Below are 19848 nucleotides of genomic sequence, written 5' to 3' on the forward strand. Positions count from 1 at the left end.
TGTATTTACAAAGTGCTATCTTAAAACATTCCTATTCAGTTTTGTGTACAGTAGTATACTAATACCATACTTTGCCAAAGGCAATGATTTGGTTCCATGACAGGATAGAAAGGCGCTTTTGATAATTTACATCTTGCTTATGAAAAGAAAAATACAAGTACACATATATATATATATATTATATACTCTCTCAATCTATATATATTTATATCTTAGGCACATGGAAGAAAAAAAAAATTGCTGCGTACATAAAACAATGAGACTGCTATCGATATATGATGTCATTGAGGCTTCTGTGTTGGGCGTGCAGAAGATTGCATGGCAGAAAGCTTTCTGGAGGACGCCTGCTTCTCAAGAGGCTTTTTCCCATTGGGGGGAGAATTAAGACTGGATTCAGAAGTGGAAGACTTAGATTTGCCTATAATAGGTAACAAAGAGCGTCTGACTGGGGTGGAGGGCTTGGAGGACTCCTTTACCTCAGTGACAATCTCGTTCACATGATGCTCTGAGGCATTGGCCGACCCATCCTCCTCCTGAACGCTCAGCCTGGCTGTCCTCTCAGAGGCCTTCTTGGCCAGGATGCTGGTCTTACCCAGATCGGCCGACCGGCGGGACTCTCTCTGGCGCAGGGCGTTCTTGAAGAACGACAAGCCCTTGTCCTCTGACTTGCTGCTGTGCCTAGGGTCCCTGCAGGAGACGCTGGGGGAGCGCAGGCTGGTGACAGAAGAGCTGCTGATGGAACTCCGCAAAAACCTCTCTGGACGGACCCCCTCTGCAGCGGTCTTGGTGGGGGTCCTGGCTGCAGCGTTGCTGCCCCAACGTGGTCTATCAACCAGAGGGCTTACCAACCCTGAGTCCCGACTGCAGCTCCTCTCCAGCAGCTTCTTCCGACCAGAGGTGGACTTCTCAAGGCCAGAGGCACTCTTCTTTATGGTGGGGGAGGGTGAAGCAGAGGACAGAGGTGTGGAGATGCGCTGCTTGCGCTGGGGGGTTCCAGCTGCCGAGTCAGAACCCTTGGAAGACAAAGACGCTTTCTTTTTGGACGGGGTCCTGGTGGGCGTAGCGGTGCTGCTGCTGGTGGTCTTGTCTTTAGAGTTGGTCACCTTGGGGCCCTTCACCACAGGGCTGGAAGACATTTGGGATGTAGAGGATTTGGGGGTGGAGAACGAACACTGGCGCTTCTTGGAGTTTTTCTCTGGCTCAGACTTGGTGGAACTCTTTTTGGACCCGGCGCTCTCTAACTTCGGGGCAGATCCGGCGGTGCTGCTCTTGCGTTTCTGCTCTTTCGACAGGGAGGCTTGTGCGTTTTGGTCCAGGGCTGTTATTTGGTTGTTGTTGTCCGTCGGGTCACTCTTGGAGCTCTTCTTATCGGCCGGCGTGGGGGCCCTGCAGTAGACTTCGTCTAGGATCCTCCTGCCATGGTCCTGGTCGGTGCTGTTCCCCTCCATCATGGCCAAGGGGGCCCTGCCACCAGGGTAGCGCTCGTGCCGGCTGTAGCTACCGAAGCAAGATGTGGATACCTTGTCATCACAGGCCTCTCCCCTCTCTCCTATCCTCTCCAAGGGGGGAGAGGAGCGTGAGTCCAGGGAGAAGCGTGAGGGGGAGTTAGACCTCATATGGAGCTTGGCAGAGAGGGACCAGGAGGGCTTCATGCTGTTCTCACTGAAGGCCAGAGGACTGGCAATGGATGATCTGGAAGATAAGCTCTGACGCTGGATGCTCCGAACAAAGGGACGGGTCGAAAATCCACCTAAATAGATACAAATAAATGAGTTTACACTAATGCACTAGACTCAATGAAAGGATAATTGAATGCCCTTTTTTCTCAACTGGGCATAGCAACAGCTCCTGTAAGGTTAGAAATAATTAGCTAAAGGAGGGGGAGAGGAGGGCAAAAGAGCTGAAGATTTAGAAAGACAGAGAAACCTAGTGTATCTCACCGTCATCTTCGCTGCGGTCCCCTGTGGTGAACTCCACCGACTCGCCCAGGGAGACCAGAGAGGTGCGTCTGGAGGAGGCCCCGGAAGCCAGGCTGGCCGGCCTGCTGCCTTGGAGACGGTTCACCCAGTGGTCACACAGAGATGAGCTGGTGGAGCCTGGCACAGATAGACACAACAATCAACCCCTCAGGTCTCTCAAAGATAACCAAGATGTTGATGCTACTGTCCAACTAAGAGTGTTAAGTGACAGTTTTAATGTCACTTAATGGCATTTCTCCTGTAGCACCACGTAATACACCATCATTAGTGTCAGGAAAATCCCACACTCCAAGAAGTCACCACTGACCTGCTACGGAGCTGTTGGCGGACCAGGAGGGGATCGTGTTCCTCCTCTGGTAGAACAAGATGTAGGCCGTCTGCTGACACACATCATCATCAGCGACGGGCTGGACCTCACTGTCGTCAAAGCAGTACCACTGGCCGTCAACAGAGTTCTTACAGTAAGCTGGGGGTTAGAAGAACAAGAGATTTAGGGTGATGGTGAAGAAACTGTCAGAATGTAGTGTTATTTTCCTATCCATCTACCTCCAGTTAGTGACTACTACCACCTTACTGCTAAACCACCGGTCTTACCTGTGTAGTGTCCTCCGTGCATGTTTCCGTGGTGATTGCAGACGGCGTACAGGTCGTACAGGTAGTCGTCAGGGTTACGCCCAAGGCCGTAGGGTCGTCTCCATGGTGACCAGTGAGAGGGCAGGCTCCAGCTGCTCTGGGACCTCTTCACCATGTGAGGAGCCATGTCCATGCCAAGCAGAGGGAACCGCACCATGTTCTGCATCTTCACCCTCCTGTCAGCCTCCTACAGGACACAGCAGTAAACACAGTACCCAGTCAACTGAACTGGCGCTACAACTGCCTTTGCGACAGGCAGGAGATTGGTCACCGGGTAAGACTGAGTGGCAGTGACTGAACATGGACAAGACAGAACAAGCAACACTGACTGAAGGCAAACCAAGAATAGGAACCAGTCGGGCCGCCCAAAGCATGAGAAACTAACGTTACTTAAACAAAACAGGAATTATTGGACACAATTTTCAGTGGGGGAATTGGAGGGGGTGCTGAATGCTGTGTTGCTGCTGCAGTACCTGTCTGAACCTCTTGAGGTGCAGTATGAGCACATCAGGCAGGGTCCACAGGCTGAGCTTGATGTGGCCTTGCTGCAGCTGCTTGCAGTGGGGGCAGCGCCAGGCATCATCCGGGGCCAGCTGGAACAAAGACAGCCCACCCATGCGCACACGCGCACACACACACACACACACACACACACACACGCAGCCATCAAGGAAAAGCTCCCCACCGCAGTGCTTTTAAATCAGTCTCACTCACAGAGGGAGTTCCAGACTACTCTACTCCATGTTTTCACAGCACCCTCATTTCTGTGACCAGTGCCAGTTCTTAAACTGACCACCTCCAGCCTCTGCTAACCACAGTGTATATTCAGTCTATCTGGTGTCCTTCCAGACAGAGAGAAGCCATTATAAAAATGCTGTATTTCAAACCTAGAATTAGGGGCAGAATATCCAGCACCCTCAGCATTTCAACCAACTAAAAGGCTATGGGATGTTCAGCTGTGGAATAATAAACAAACCCTCTGGTAAGAAGAGAATGTTCCTTTTTCCTGGTCTCTTTTCTTGTTTAAATACATACAACAGCATCGACAGATATTGTGTATGTGTGGCCTTGTAATACCAACACAATGTGTGTGCATGTGGCCTTGTGGTTTCAGCACAATGTGTGTGTGTGTGTGTGTGTGTGTGGCCTTGTGGTACCAACACAATGTGTGTATGTGTGTGGCCTTGTGGTACCAACACAATGCATGTGTGTGTGTGGCCTTGTGGTGCCAACACAATGTGTGCACTCCAGTGTTACCTGCTCCTCTTTGGTGTAGAGCTGGAGGCACTGAGCGAGGGTGCAGGCCTGGGGCTGATGGTGTTGCTCTCTGTGCAGATACACACTCTCAGCATCAGGGATGTACTCTTCCTCATTGAGCCCAAACAGACTTCATGGAAGGGGAGGGGAATCACAGTCAGCCAATCAATCACTCAACACACTGCCTCCTATCCTAACAAACAATACTAAATCTGACACTTCCCAATAAGTGGGTATTGCTTAGGTAGTCTAATACTTAAGGATTTCATTCCTTTATGTTATAATGTCTAAAGGCACCAGCATGCTTCCCAGCCGAAACAGTTCCTATGAGTCTGTGCATACATTATGAAGGCATTATGTTTCTGTTCATTTTGGAGTTCGGTAAGGGTTTTTTCGGCTGTTCGGGCACATTAGCCGAACTGAGCCGAAGTCGGTAGGCAAACTGAGCCAAAGTCGGTAGGCGAATTCTACACCCCTTCGTCGGTGATTGGTCAACAGTAGGGATTCTTCAATAAAGCCTTTGTCATTCAACGAGAGACGGCTTGCTTTCGTGCACATTTTTTTATCATCTTAGTTAAATGTAAAATTGCACGACTATGAACTCCTCTGCAAAAACGTGAAAATTAATGACAGATTTCTTGAGTTATCTTCGATTCATTCTGACTATTTTGTGTAAGTTTATACTAGCTACGGCATCTCAAAATGGACAAACAGTACTATTGCCGTTTTTTTTCATATTTATCAAGAGAAGGTATTTTAAGAAAGTATGCAAGCACACTCGTTCGGTTTGCCAAGCCGGTTTCGGCAAGGCGCCCGCCGAACTGAGCATGCAGACTTTTGCCTTAAAGCAAAAACAAACATCGTCAAACAATCTATTTTATTGAATGTTTGGTGGCTTTAAGGGATGTGCATTTGAAATTATTCCCCTATTCGAATATCCAGATAGTCAAAATACATACGTTTTAAAGAAAAATGTGGACCTTCGAGGGCATAGACCCACCCACTTCGAAGCCAGGCCAAGTTTCCAATCAGAATGAGTTTGTCCCTGACAAAAGGGCTTTATTAGAGACAAATACTCCTTAGTTTCATCAGCTGTCTAGGTGGCTGGTCTCAGACGATCCAGCAGATCCGTATGTGGAGGTCCCGGGCTGGCATGGTTACACGTGGTCTGTGGTTGTGAGGCCAGTTGGACGTACTGCCAAATTCTCTAAAACAACGATGGATGCGGCTTATAGCGGAGAAATTAACATTCAACTCTCTGGCAACAGCTCTGGGGGACATTCTTGCAGTCAGTTTGCCAGTTGCACGCTACCTCAAAACTTGAGATATCTGTGGCGTTGTCTTGTGACAAAACTGCAAAGTTTAGAGTGGTCTTTTATTTTCCCCAGCACAAGGTGCACCTGTGTAATGATCACACTGTGCACAACATTTGAGAGAAATAAGCTTTTTGTTTATATAAAACATTTCTGGGATCTTTCATTTGAGCTCATTAAACATGGGACCAACAATTTACATGTTGCGTTTATATTTTTGTCCAGTATAGATTTTTTCCAAAAGTTATGAGGTCCAAAATGTACCGCTTAGTAGGAATGACCCAGCTAATTTAGTTAGCCAGCTAGCGAGGCTAATTAAGGCAGCAGTGCCCCCCAAGTCATTGTCTACAACAACTCCATTCAAATTAAACAACAGCCTACCTTTTGGTTGATCATTGTAGCCTACTTATTTACTTACATTTAGCCAACTTCATTTCCTTAAATTGTAATTCCATTTTGCATTGATTAGAAATCTTCAACTTCACTTGGTACACATGGAGCCTTTCATGGTAGTGCGGCTTTGATTGACCGACAATAACAAGCTATACTCGTGAAAAGTGTGTAGGCTACCGGTACGCCTTTTTTTTTTTTTAAAAAGGAGCGCACTCATAAAAACTGTTGTTTTATTAAAATGTCTAATGTCATGGTCTGTCCTTGTATGTCGCAATGCCACAAAGCCTTTTCATTAAAATAGGCCTAGCCTATCTATGTCTAAAATGTTATTATTTTAAATGAATACCCTCGCAAGTAATCGAATACTAACGTCCATTTGGATATTCTAATAATCGTCCCCATCCCTAGTGGCTTTATAGGGATCATTTATGGTCCTGTATTTCCCTGCAGGATAAATCTCACCACAAACACCCAGAAACATGGCGTTTATCAAAGAGATGCAGAGCACCAGCAATATTGTTGTGCAGCGTTCACTCACTAATCCTTGGTCTCTTTGTCCCACTCCACCACTATCTTGACGTGCGGCGGTCCCCCCTGGCCACAGGACTTGTATGCTCTGCCAAGGAAAGATTATGTTGAGGAAAAACGAGAATAAGCCAGCTTCACAACTTAAACACATATCAACCAACAAGCTGTATTCCTCTTATCTTCAAAACACTACAAATCTAAGTGAATTGGATTTACATTACCCGTGGCTGTCTTTTTGCCTGCTGTACACACATCTATCCAGCTTTTTAGTGTGTGTACTGTGTGACAAACTCCCATTCTATTCAATTGAATGAGCAACTGGGATAAACTATAAACCAAACCTGCTGAGCAAGCAATGTATGAAGAAACAGATACCAAAACATGTAAAGGCACGCCATTTAACTGTTCTGGTGACATCAGAGCATCTGATCTGGCATTCAAGTGTGGTTTGAGGATTACAAGGAGGCAGTAAACTATAAACAAAATTGTGAATTGGTGAGAGGAGGTTGTGTTCAGTAGGAAGAAAACATTTTGAAAAAGGGGAGATACTACCTGAACACAAATTATATTTTTCTGGTGAGAAACATTTTGCTATGTGCCCTACTGAACATGACCCTGGTTGAGAGCTACAGTTGAATGATAATAAAATATGCCATTTAGCAGACACTTTTATCGAAATCGACTTACCGTCATGCGTGCATACATTTTTTTTTTTACATACAGATGTGCTTTCTCAATTTGATCACTCTGTTGTCGCAGAGAATTTTCATGCACAATGCAAAATGCAAACTTATTGCATTCGAGGTTTAATGAAAAATGTATCAACCCCTACAAAAATGTCCATTAATTAAGATCCACATAATATAGAAACTGGTCAAATGAAGATATCACATCTGTATTGCTGGTCCTGGGAATCGAACACACTATCCTGGAGTTGCAAGTGTCATGATCTACCAACTGAGCTAGAGAGGACCAGGAATAACAAGGAGACTGACCTTTCCACTGTTGGGTGACAGAGAGGCTGCTCCTCTTGGGGCAGGAGGTACGTGATTCCAACCACACCAACCACTCGTAGGCTGAAGGGCCCCACCTGCAGATAATACCAGGACTTTAGTTACTCACAATCCCTATTCCCACCACCTGACTGGTACGTATAGACATGTTGCCATGGCCGTGCTTTTCAAACCAGACCAACAGCATTCTATCCAATGAGGCAACTTAAACGTCTAACAAGCCCTTACATGAGAATCAACTGTTTATTTCTTTAGAGTCTAAGACATTGGAGGATAGGGGATGCTAAACTGATATGGAATTGTTTTAAGATGGTCATACTTGATTTTGAATTTTAGGACACTTTTTAGGTACAAAAAAATATAAAAAATGTATTTACTACTAAAGCCCATAGAAATGCATTGAATAACACATTCAAGAATGGCAAAAAGGACAATCAAAAAATAAATCAGAAGAAACAAGGTTTTGAAGTGTCTGTTCTAAATCTAGAACATAAAAAAAACAAGGAAATGTCCTTATTTTGGAAAGAAAAGCTCATTATTGGTCCATTAAAATAACATAAAATTGATCAGAAATACAGTGTAGACATTGTTAATGTTGTAAATGACTATTGTAGCTGGGAAAGGCAGATTTTTAATGGAATATTTACATAGGCGTAGAGGCCCATTATCAGCAAAAATCACTCCTGTGATCCAATTGTGTTAGCTAATCAAAGTTTATCATTTTAAAAGGCTAATTAATCATAAGAAAACCCTTTTGCTATGTTAGCACAGCTGAAAACTGTTGTTCTGATTATAGAAGCAATAAAACTGGCCTTCTTTAGATTAGTTGAGTATCTGGAGCATCAGCATTTGTGGCCAGAAACAAATAACTTTCTTCTGAAACTCATCAGTCTATTCTTGTTCTGACAAATGAAGACTCTTCCATGCGAGAAATTGCCAAGAAACTGAAGATCTCATTCAACGCTGTGTACTACTCCCTTCACAGAACAGCGCAAACTGGCTCTAACCAGAATAGAAAGAGGAGTGGGAGGCCCCGGTGCACAACTGACAAAGAGGACAAGTACATTAGAGTGTCTAGTTTGAGAAAAAGACGCCTCACAAGCCCTCAACTGGGAGCTTCATTAAATAGTATCCGCAAAACACCAGTCTCAACGTCAACAGTGAAGAGGCGACTCCGGGATGCTAGCCTTCTAGGCAGAGTTGCAAAGAAAAAGCCATATTTCAGACTGGCCAATTAAAAGAAAAGATTAAGATGGGCAAAACACAGACACTGGGCAGAGGAAGATTGGAAAAAAGTGTTACGGAAAGACAAATCTAAGTTTGAGGTGTTCGGGTCACAAAGAACATTAGTGAGACACAGAAAAAAATGAAAAGATGCTGGAAGAGTGCTTGATGTCATCTGTCAAGCATGGTGGAGGCAATGTGATGGTCTGGGTGTGATTTGGTGGTGGTAAAGTGGTATATTTGTACAGGGTAAAAGGGATCTTGACGAAGGCTATCACTCCATTTTGCAACGCCATGCTGTACCCTGAGGACGGCGCTTAATTGGAGCCAATTTCCTCCTACAACAGGACAATGACCCAAAGCCCAGCTCCAAACTATGCAAGAACTATTTAGGGAAGAAGCAGTCAGCTGGTATTCGGTCTATAATTGAGTGCCCAGCACAGTCACCGGATCTCAACCCTATTGAGCTGTTGTGGGAGCAGCTTGACCGTATGGTACGTAAGAAGTGCCCATCAAGCCAATCCAACTTGTGGGAGGTGCTTAAGGAAGCATGGGGTGAAATCTCTTCAGATTACCTCAACAAATTGACAACTTGAATGCCAAAGGTCTGCAAGGCTGTAATTGCTGCAAATTGAGGACTATGACGAAAACAAAGGACAGAATTATTATTTCAAATAAAAATCAATATTTATAACCTTGTCAACGTCTTGACTATATTTCCTATTCATTTTGCAACTCATTTAATGTATGCTTTCATGGAAAACAAGGAAAAGTGACCCAAACTTTTGAACTGTTAGTGTATATATTTTTTTACACATATTTAACCCCTTTTTTGGGTAGCACAAAACGACCTTCATACTTCCATTAGTTTTTTAAAACCGGTACCGGTTATCTTCAGATGAGTCCTGAGACACTTGTGGGGGTCATAGAGCTAAATTGAGTTTGTGGGAGTCTTACCTTTGCATAGATTGGTCATAATAGTTTCTAGGACAAACTGTTCAGATGCTACAGACATTTTCGTGAGAAGAACGATTTTTGCGACGTCTCATGGTCTGAGAGGCATCCAATGCAAAAAAAAAACATCTCTAGCTTATACTGAGATTTTGATTGGGATTTTTTGTTATGTAATTTATCGAATCTAGCGGGTTAAATGCAGTAAACCAGAGTGCCTACTAGTGAAAGTCTGCACAGTTTTTAATTCAGACTTTAGCCATTTCATTTAAAAAACATTTTTTTTACCTGCATTCTGTGGGGTTGTTTCCATTCCATTCACTATCCTCCACCCACCTGAATGTAAACTCCTGGCCTGAGCAGGTGATGCATCTTCTCCAGGATCTCCTTCTGCAGGATATCCCAGGTCACAGTGCGATCCATGTACAGTACAAATGGAAGACCAAACCTGGAACAGAGGGCATGATATTCTCCTGTTAAGGTATACTTGGAGTCTGTTAACTTCTTATGGCTGGGGGCAGTATTGAGTAGCTTGGATGAGTAAGAAGCCCAGAGTAAACTGCCTGCAACTCAGTCCCAGAAGCTAAGATATGCATATTATGTTTGAATGATGTTTGTGAGTATAACAGAGCTCATATAGCAGGCAAAAACCTGAGAAAAAAATCTAACCAGGAAGTGGGAATTCTGAGGTTTGTAGTTTTTCAACTCATTGCCTATCGAATATACAGTGTCTATGGGGTCATATTGCACTTCCTAAGGCTTCCACTAGATGTCAACAGTCTTTAGAACCTTGTTTGATGTTTCTACTGTGGAGGAGGGAGGAATGGGAGCTGAATGAGTCAGAGGTCTGCCAGAGTGGCATGAGCTGGTCACGCGTGTTCACGTGAGAGTTAGCTTGCGTTCCAATACATTTCTGAAGACAAAGGAATTCTCCGGTTGGAACATTATTGAAGATTTATGTTAAAAACATCCTAAAGATTGATTCTATACATCGTTTGACATGTTTCTACGGACTGTAACGGAACTTTTGGACTTTATCTGCTCTCACCTCATGAATTTGGATTACTGGGCTAAACGCGCGAACAAAAAGAAGGTATTTGGACATAAATGGACTTTATCGAACAAATCAAACATTTATTGTGGAACTGGGATTCCTGGGAGTGCATTCTGATGAAGATAATTATAATGCTATTTCTGACTTATGTTGACTTCACAACATGGCGGATATCTGTATTGCTTGTTTTGTTGTCTGAGCGCTGTACTCATCTTATTGCATGGTGTGCTTTTTCGGTAAAGCTTTTTTGAAATCTGACACAGCGGTTGCATTAAGGAGAAGTTTATCTAAAGTTCATTGCATAACACTTGTATTTTCATCAACATTTATGATGAGGATTTCTGTAAATTGATGTGGCTCTCTGCAAAATCACAGGATGTTTTGGAACTACTGAACATAACGCACCAATGTAAACTAAGATTTTTTGATAGAAATATGAACTTTATCGAACAAAACATACATGTATTGTGTTACATGTATTGTGATTAATTTTATCTCCATTTCTGCTTTTTGTGACTCCTCTCTTTGGCTGGAAAAATGGCTATGCTTTTCTGTGACTAGGTGCAGACCTAACATAATAGTTTGGTGTGCTTTCATCGTAAAGCCTTTTTAAAATCGGACACTGTGGTGGGATTAACAAGTTTATCTTTAAAATGGTGTAAAATACTTCTATGTTTGAGGAATTTTAATTCTGAGATTTCTGTTGTTTTGAATTTGGCGCCCTTTCACTGGCTGTTGGGCTAAGATCCCGCTAACGGGATCAATATGATGTCTCATGCATAAGAGGTTTAATATAACAAATATCATTTGATCTGCATGGTGTAACGGTTTCAGAGGACAGTGGAAAACACTGGGCTGTAGTACCCATAGAAATACAATTCCAACATTGCAGTCAATATTATTAATATTACATCTCTATAGTACCTCCTCCCTTGGTGACCGGTGCAGGCTCGGTTACAGATAAGCAGGATCATCTTGTCGACCCCCGTGTTCTTATTGGCCGACGCAGTGGCAGGATTCACAGCTCCTTGCATGAAAGATGGAGTCCTGCTCATCTCACTCCCAAACTTTAAGTTGTTCTGGTTCAGGTTGGCAAGGAGACTCCCTGAATTTCAAATCCCAATCGGTCAGTGATACTCAGTCAATAGTTCAATATACATTATACAAAATGCATGACAAGTACACTACCAAAAAAAACTTTAATTGAGAAATGCCCAAATGTATTAAATCATTTGATATCAACAGTAGATGAATAGTGAAGAGGTACCTCTCTTGGTTCTAATGTTCTCTAGTCTGAAGGTCTCAGGCGTCTCAAAGGCAAAGATGGAGTCGCTTTCCTGAATGATATCGAGATCGTCGTCGTCATCACAGAAAGAGCGGTGGAAACCGTCATAGTACATCTCCGTCAAAACAAACTGAATCAGAGGGATGCGGAGATGGCCAAAACAAGTCAATACGCTGCTGCCATTTAGTCAACACGGAAACCTTTTATTCAGATAAGATGGTGAAACAGATTAGAGTTAGGCCATGCTCATTTCAGTGAATGAATTACAGAATATAAATAAACATCAATATTCTCTTCAGTGTATAGGCCTACTACCTCTTCTGCAAATACAGAACAATGGTAAATATGGAAGGCTACACACTATGACTGAAAACCCCCTCCCTTTCTCCTGGAGTCCTTGCCCTATCCCTCAAATCATGACAACTTTTCTTATTCTGACCAAGATGTCACACACACTAGTGTTCTGCTTAATGTAATCCAATGAGAGCACTGTATGAACGTTTCAACCACATCAAACCCAAGGCATCAGTTCTGTTGTTCTGGGATACAATGGGCTCTGTTCGAGTGATCCCTTCACCCTGATTAGAGGCTATGATGCACTAGCCTAATAGTACTTACAACAACACTGTAATGCAGCTATTAGTACTGAAATGAGCACACCTGCTGGTACAATCAGTCTAGTACCCAGGGATGAATCATTAAAGGAAAAAGTAAGCCTAAGTAGGGTACTCCTTTACTGTTCTTTTCAGATAACAATCCTTAGAAGCTAGGTACCACCAGAAAATAAAGCATTCAAGTTCACTTCTGTATGTATGTAACCTAGTAAGACAGAGCTGAGGCTGCTAGGGATAAGAGAGCAGGAAGGAAGCAGCACCTGGTCTTGGGGGATCTTGGTCTCACGTGACACAGCATCTCGGAGTCTGGACACGGTGCTGTTCAGGGGCACGGCCACGCCGATCCTCATACAGTGAGAGTACTTCCCCTGGTAGACCACTGTCACATACAGAGGCCTGGGAAGAGAGAGGAAACATGGGAATGACAGGGATCAAATATTGGCACCATATAAGGAATTACAAAACACCAGATAAAAACCACTGACAAAGGCCAGGAAATAACAGAATGGACAAACTCAACTTTTGCCAAATTAAACACAATTAAGTCCAATAATCAACCTCCTAGGAGAGGACACGTTTCCACCTCCTCTAGTAATGCTGCTACAACACTGTCTGGAGACTGCTAATTTATAATTACTCTGTGAGAGCACTGAGCAGGATTTTTCTGGTGACTGTGTGGATCAGTGCTACTCTAAGCTGACACTAAGAACTCAACCAACAGGCACAGCAACGCAGCTCTTTCGGGAGTTCAGTTTGAGATACCCCACAGTCTGAAGAACCCTCATTTTTAAGATGGTTGCCATTTCCGAGTTTCTCTGTCATTTGAACTTCAGTTATGTGGGATCGGTCTTAACATCAGCTATGGCCAGAAACAGTGGCATAACAGGCTTAGCAGAACATTTTTATTCAGATAAATAAACTAGATGCTTCAGACTAGTGATAACTGATAACCCAAAGTTGAGTAACAGAATTGTGTTTCTGGGAGAAGGACGAAGTAGTAGTGAAGCCAGAGCGGTGAGCCACTGAGCCTTGGTCTGGAGGACCATTATTCTGTCATCAATCAGATGACAGCCAGAGGACTAATGGGACATCATTTGCCACTGCATATCTCCTAATTTCACCTCATTCTTCCCATCTTTAATAATGCATGGACAGCAATGAATTTAGTGGCTTAAAAAAAGAATCTGCATCAAACAGGCGCTCTCTCCTTGATGTGACAGTATAACACCATTGTAAAAATAGCATCACTGTATCATGAGGACAAAAAAAGGCCATGCATGTCCCAGGTACCTCCGTTTAGGAGCATTATGAATCGTCAGCTGAGTGAGCATAAAGGTGGTTTTGACTGCTAGGCACAAATAATGAAACTCAAAATACTTAAACTATGACAGAGAAGAACTCAACATATTTCTAAAAAGTCATAGGCCTACATCTTTATTTTTAGATTTAAAGTAAGTCCATTTCCCTTTTTTACTTTAGCCATTTAGTGTTTTCTGGGCATGTAGCCCTTAAATTGACTTTAGAAATAGAATAGTCACGTAATTACTGGCTTGGTTTGGTCTGCAGATATATGCCATTTCGGAGACTTTGGCCCCAAACGACATTCCTTCTTATTTACTTTGCTTCCGCATCCCTGGGAAATTGAAATGAACCGCAGTCTCAAATAGTCTCAAGATGTACATTTCAACACTTGTCAACAGTCTTGTTCCTCCCATCAGACCCAATGATGGAACACAGCAGAGGTGTGTACTCACCTTGTGTGAGGTAAGAGGATGGGCAGGGAGATGCAAAGGAAAGGATCAAAGGTGTTGCTCTGTTTTTGGCAATGCGGGCAGGTGAGCGACGACCTGTTGGTAAGAAAGGGAACTAATTTGTCTCAGAAGAAGTCATGAGGAATAAACAGAATGGAGAATATAAAACTCCTCAGGGGTAAGCATCAAATAAGACCTACCTGTACTGGGCCTGAAATAGCTCTTGCACAAATGAACCGGTTGAGAGCGGAAGAGAAGGCCCCTCTAGGCCCCCATCATCCTCTTCCACTGGTGGCTAATAGGACAAAACAGAGTGGATGAGCTCCTACTGCATATTAGACCATTTAGGATATTGAGGCTGTATTCTATTCACTGGGTCAATGAGCATCCAAAGCCGTCTGAAAGACATCGAAAGGATAAGAGACCAAAATACAAACAAAACTACCTGTGACGCTGCGGCTCCTCTGACTTATCCTCAAGGAATTATGAGCATTTAACAAGGCAGGCTAATCAACAAAGTTCTGTGGGGTCTATTCAGGTCACGTCTCTCACTGCATGTCTAAAGTCTTCTTCATGCTTCGGTTCAGGCTGGCGCCTAAGGTGATCCAAACGAATGTGCTCGCATACTCCCTTAAAAGACCTTTGCTTGAAAAATGAGAAAGTGACAATAGTACCGTTTGTCCATTTAAGACACCGTAGCCAGTATAAACTTCCTCAACATTGTCAGAATTCATCTAAGATAACTCAAGAAATCTGTCATAAATGTTTAAGTTTTTGCCGAGGAGATCTAAGTCGCACAATTTTACTTTTCAAGTGAACAAAATTTGAATGAAGACGATTTGTGATGACAAACTGTACATTGAATAATCCCTACTGTTGACCAATCACCAACAAAGGAGCGTAGACTTCGACTACACATTTTGGCTTGCCTTTAGATCGCACGAACAGCTGAAAAATCCTTGCCTAAGACCAAAACAAACAAAATGTCACCATAATATATGCACAGACTGTTCCAAACGGTTTCAGATTGGAAGCAATCCAGGAAGGGGATACAGAACACCATCACTTCCTGTTCATTCTCCCACAGGAGATGAATCCGTCAGCACACCGTAAAGTAGGGAAGTGAGCTCTCTCTCCTAATTTGTTTGTCCCAGTGCTCTGGAAGATTGATGCCTGATAAGGGGCTCTGTGTTCAGAAATGGGTTAGGTCGGTAAATCTGCCCTGCAGGATGCCAGGCCCTTACCGCTCAAATGTTATTCCGTTTGGAATGTCTGAATGAGTCTTCAAAGGACATCAGAATTAGCCAGCCACCTCCTGTCACCTCATCCACTCAGACTGCTGACTCACCTCAGGTACAGCTCCATTCACTGCTAGCTCGAGGTCACATCACTGTCTCGTTGTGCTAACCTGGCCACTACCACCGTTCCTGAAGTTGCATTAGTAGGCCCTAACTCTATGATGCGCAAACAAAAGTTTACCTTAATGGAAGGCCTGTTGTTGGGATGGTTGTTGAGGTCTTCGTGTACCCTGTCCAGAAGCCAGAGCAGAAACTCCTGAGCGTCATGCTGAGCATTGCCTTTATACTGCAAAGCGCTCTTTGAGACGGCATTCTGCAACAAACAGCAACACTGCTTAAATTCTGGTGATAGCCTAGTCTCAGAAGTATGATGTAGCCTAAATGTATTTGACCATTTCAAAGACGTGTAGTATAGGGCCAAATGCAGTTCTGTGAGAGAAGTAGTCTTGCTTTATGATACATTGTACCAACTTACTTTGAACTCCCTGCTGTGCTGTGGGGTGTATTCAAATGTCCACAGGGCCCGGACCAATCCAGACAGCTGCTCTGTCACCTCGCCTCTGTCATGAGGGCCCTTGAGGGCCCTCCCCAAATGCACACCGTTTGTCTTCGGTTTCTCCTTCTCCTCATCCGTTTCCTCAACTCCCCTGTATTGTTCCAGTGCCAAATACTCAGCAAAGAGTTCAGTGTTACTCAGGCACTGGAGGATGGCATTCATGAAACAAGTGTTACCATGGTTTTTGAGACCAGACACTCCAGGGACCTTCTCTCCGAGGAAACGGTCACTATCATCCAAAACTGGTGAATCTTTGCCTCCCGTTTTGAATAATGTGAAACCCCCATCGTCTTTGTCACCTTCAATAGCATGCCCGTCTGATCCAAAATGGGACAAGGTTGACAGGGTCCTGAGGACTCTGCCCATAAAACTACCCACGGAGCGCACAGAGCTTCGTCTGAAGAGTTTCTTGCTGAAGCTACCAGATTTCTTCTCTTTAGTCATGGCTTTACTAGACATGATTGCCTGACTTGTTGGGCACCCCCTCATGCAATAAGTTTCAAAATACAATATTTCCTGTGAGGAATGAGCTGAGCAAACTAACTTTCAGCTGTCTCGTGCTACATCTTAATTGGGAAGTCAAGTTACATCTTAACCCATCAACTAGCTAGATAGCTAACAGTAGCTTGCTGGGATATATTTCCCATGCTAGGGGTAACGTTATAGTAATGACTACCATTAAATACGAGTTAACACATTTTCAAAGACAAGCGTTATGTTGACCTAATTGGATAGCTAACCTTAGCGTGTCAGCTAACACAAGAACAGCAACTATCCATAGCTAGCTAGTTAGCTAGCTAAATTGGCTAGCTAGCTTGCAAACTATCCATTAATCCATCTTAAGTGATTCGATTTAGTAAAATACACAAATTACAATAAACTGTCGGAATGCATTTGTATATGCTAAACAAGTCAGTTTATTCGCTGACGTTCATGCAAATCGTTTCTTGTAGCTAGCTGATTGTTTTTATAGTTAGCATTTGAACATTAGCTGCTAGCCACTGCATAAGAGTCCCTTGCGCAGAAGTGTCCTTCCATCCCATCCGAAAATAAAAATGTAGTTACCAAGCAGAGACGTTTAATTCCGTGTCCTTGGTTAATTTGAGTGGGATTGTACAATTTCCTATGCTTTCCAAGCTGAAATGTTCTCCGAAATCCGATTTTCCATTGCAACAGAGTCAGTTCTTCACACTTTCAACTACAAAAATATGGACACTGCAGGACAGCAGAGAAACAGCTGACGTAACAGAGTCAACGCCAAAATACATATGGGGGAGAGAGGGGTTCCACTGTGCCTTTTTCTTCTTACATAAATCAAACGTTTTGTATCTCAAAACGTGTACTATTGAATAATAAAGTAAGTGTTTTTTTTATTCAAATGTAGGCCTATCCATAATCATGCAGTTGACAATAATGAAATACTTCCTGATCTATGGACAGTTCAAAAAATATTGGTTGTAAGACTGACATAAATAATTGCTTTTGGGGGGGTTGTAAGTATGAGGGAGTTGGGTCTCCTATAGTACAGGGTGGGGCCCTATGATAATGGGGTTAATGAAATCTGAGAGGTGGTATTTTTCAGTTCCCACTGAGATCCAGTCTGACATCAAGTTGGTCTACTGGTATTTTAATGCACCACAACATACAAAATGTACAACAAATAGGATGGTGGAATCAATCTGTGACTGCCACGTCTTGGCTAAATGGCCTCACCATATAGCCTACATCATACAGTGATGGATTTAGCTTTATTAAATTTTATGTAACCTATCGCATACACATATTAGCCTATCAAAATACAACATTTAGCTCCATGATCTACTAAAATGCAAAACACAGAGACATAGGAAAACAATATATATTTTAGATTGATGTTAGAGGAAAGAGAATCAGTCTGATGAGGGAATCAGCAGTCAAGGTCACCAGCATAAAAACCAATTTTAATTTGAGTCTTCATTGTGCCCGCCTCCTACTCCTTACCCACCAATCAGCATGTCTTCTGTCATATAGCACAGAACGAAATTATCCTAATGCAATTTGTATATAACCTACTTTCAGACATCCGACACAATGTAAAATATTCAATTATGTAGGCTTAATGGTTCATGCATTTTCCTTATTGTTTTACACTGAACGTAGTACGGGTTTGACACCTACAAATGATGCCGACCTAAAGACGCAAGGATGTGGTGAGTAAATGTGTGTTTTTAATTATAGTCCCATGAGTCACTTTCCTCATCAATATCTTTCTTGGACCTTTAGTTATTATTTTACTGTAGCTATAGCTATTGGGTTGGTGGAACTTAGAAGTGAGGTAAAAGTAGGTAACCTAGATAAAGATCCTAGAGGTACAGATTAATCCATATGCTGCCTCCACATGCCCAGATCATTTAGTTCCCATATGCTCGGGTATGGCTTAATTTCCTGTTATTTTAAGCTGACCTCAGCACACACAGTGACTAGATACTGTGCATCCCAGCAACACCTCTCATCATTAGGATATCTATCCAATTACATCTCTCCCAAGTAGCTCAGACTAGAGTGCAAACCATAGACCCTACATAAAAGAAGGGTGTGTAGACCATGCATTTTACTGGGAAACATTGCATGATGATATCATTACATTGAGTTCCTTCATTCTATCTTATCCTGGTGTTCAGTGCCTCTATGGTGTAGTACACAGTACATGTTAGAGCAAACTATTTAATGCAACATTTAATGCCAAGAAATAATATGCTATTTTCTACAAAAATTATATAAGATTCAGCCACGTGACTATTGCCCTCTGCTGTTTGGAGAAAGGAAGTCAGTCACCAAGTAAGATTTTGAAAATAAAGAATTATTTCCATTGCAGTGTAGACTACATTTCTTGGAAATTAGCACCCCCACAGCACATAATGAGAAAAATGTCCATAGATTTGAGCTGGCAAAGATTATTTTAGCTACAGACAGATGATTATTTAAAAATCCCCACGTTGGCCTAATATGACCTGCAGTGTGGTTTTATAGAATGGTTTGATTAATTTGATCATTTTGTGATGGCAAAATGCATGCCTGTGCACACACTCACGCCAATAGGCTTACTTTTAGGCCTAGATCCATTTTTAAACATGTAGGCCCACACTGCTAAATACTCACATTATTGCTAGCAAGTGCCCCAGTTATCTGTGATTGACATTAAGTAAAATGCTCAAAATGTAAGACAAAACATTCACAGGAAAATAATCCACTGGGCAAGGATGTCAATTCAAAGTCTATTCCACGTTGGTTCCATGTATTTCATTGAAATGATGTGGAAACAATATTGATTCAGTCAGTGTGTGCCCAGTGGGTATTGTTTACCAAACTTTTTAGAGCGCCAGTACTGAAGTTGACATTTATATCACCTGGCACATGCGCAAAACCATGTCAAATTTGAGTATAAATGCATCACATGCATGTAATTCTGTGTTGTGCAAGTGCCTTAGGTCATGAGCAAACACATCTTGATTTGGAAGATTGATTTCCATTTTATTTGGGATGGCAAGCCAGACAAAATTAAAAGGGCCTATTTATATAACGAATATGAATTCGGAGGGCGGAAATGATTAAATATTAAAGCATTAGACCTATCACTAAAGGAGTCAGTCATACAAATGGTATACTTAAATCCAAACTGGTTCACTAGTAAATTAGTAAGAATGTCTCACCCCATGTTCAAGAATGGCCTTTTTCCCTTTATTCAGACTACAACCTCTCACTTTTGTTTTTTTATTTTTATGAAATAATTTCCAAAATATCGCTATTTTTAAAACAAGCCATAGAAAGTTAGTTGCAATTTCAGTTTAATCCACCAGAAAAGACAGAACAAATAATACAACAAATTCAACTCAACTATACTAATTGATTTTTTTTTAAAACACGATTTTAAAAAAAGGGTAAAATCTTTGTAAATTATATCATAAATAGGACTGGTGGAGTTAAAGTATGTTAAACATGCAGCTAGCAAAAATATATGGA

At 42.5% G+C, this 19848-nt stretch overlaps 2 protein-coding genes across 2 annotated transcripts in view; both read right to left on the reverse strand.

The window, feature by feature from the left end:
• LOC139364734 (lysine (K)-specific demethylase 8) overlaps positions 1 to 19848 on the reverse strand; it is a 491082-nt gene that overhangs the window by 418277 nt on the left and 52957 nt on the right. The window lies entirely within an intron of this gene.
• Positions 234 to 17096, reverse strand: LOC139364731 (ubiquitin carboxyl-terminal hydrolase 31-like). The gene is made up of 16 exons (XM_071101740.1): positions 15769 to 17096; positions 15475 to 15606; positions 14196 to 14290; positions 13999 to 14091; positions 12505 to 12640; positions 11613 to 11760; positions 11270 to 11450; positions 9628 to 9739; positions 7099 to 7193; positions 6114 to 6191; positions 3870 to 3999; positions 3086 to 3205; positions 2574 to 2799; positions 2287 to 2445; positions 1941 to 2096; positions 234 to 1750 (listed from the first exon to the last, which is right to left on the reverse strand). Exons 1-16 carry the CDS (start codon positions 16336 to 16338, stop codon positions 282 to 284), a joined length of 3900 nt encoding a protein of 1299 aa, XP_070957841.1. The 5' UTR covers positions 16339 to 17096; the 3' UTR covers positions 234 to 281.

This window comes from Oncorhynchus clarkii, chromosome 13 (assembly GCF_045791955.1).
Source record: "Oncorhynchus clarkii lewisi isolate Uvic-CL-2024 chromosome 13, UVic_Ocla_1.0, whole genome shotgun sequence".
Classification (NCBI taxonomy): Eukaryota; Metazoa; Chordata; class Actinopteri; order Salmoniformes; family Salmonidae; genus Oncorhynchus; species Oncorhynchus clarkii.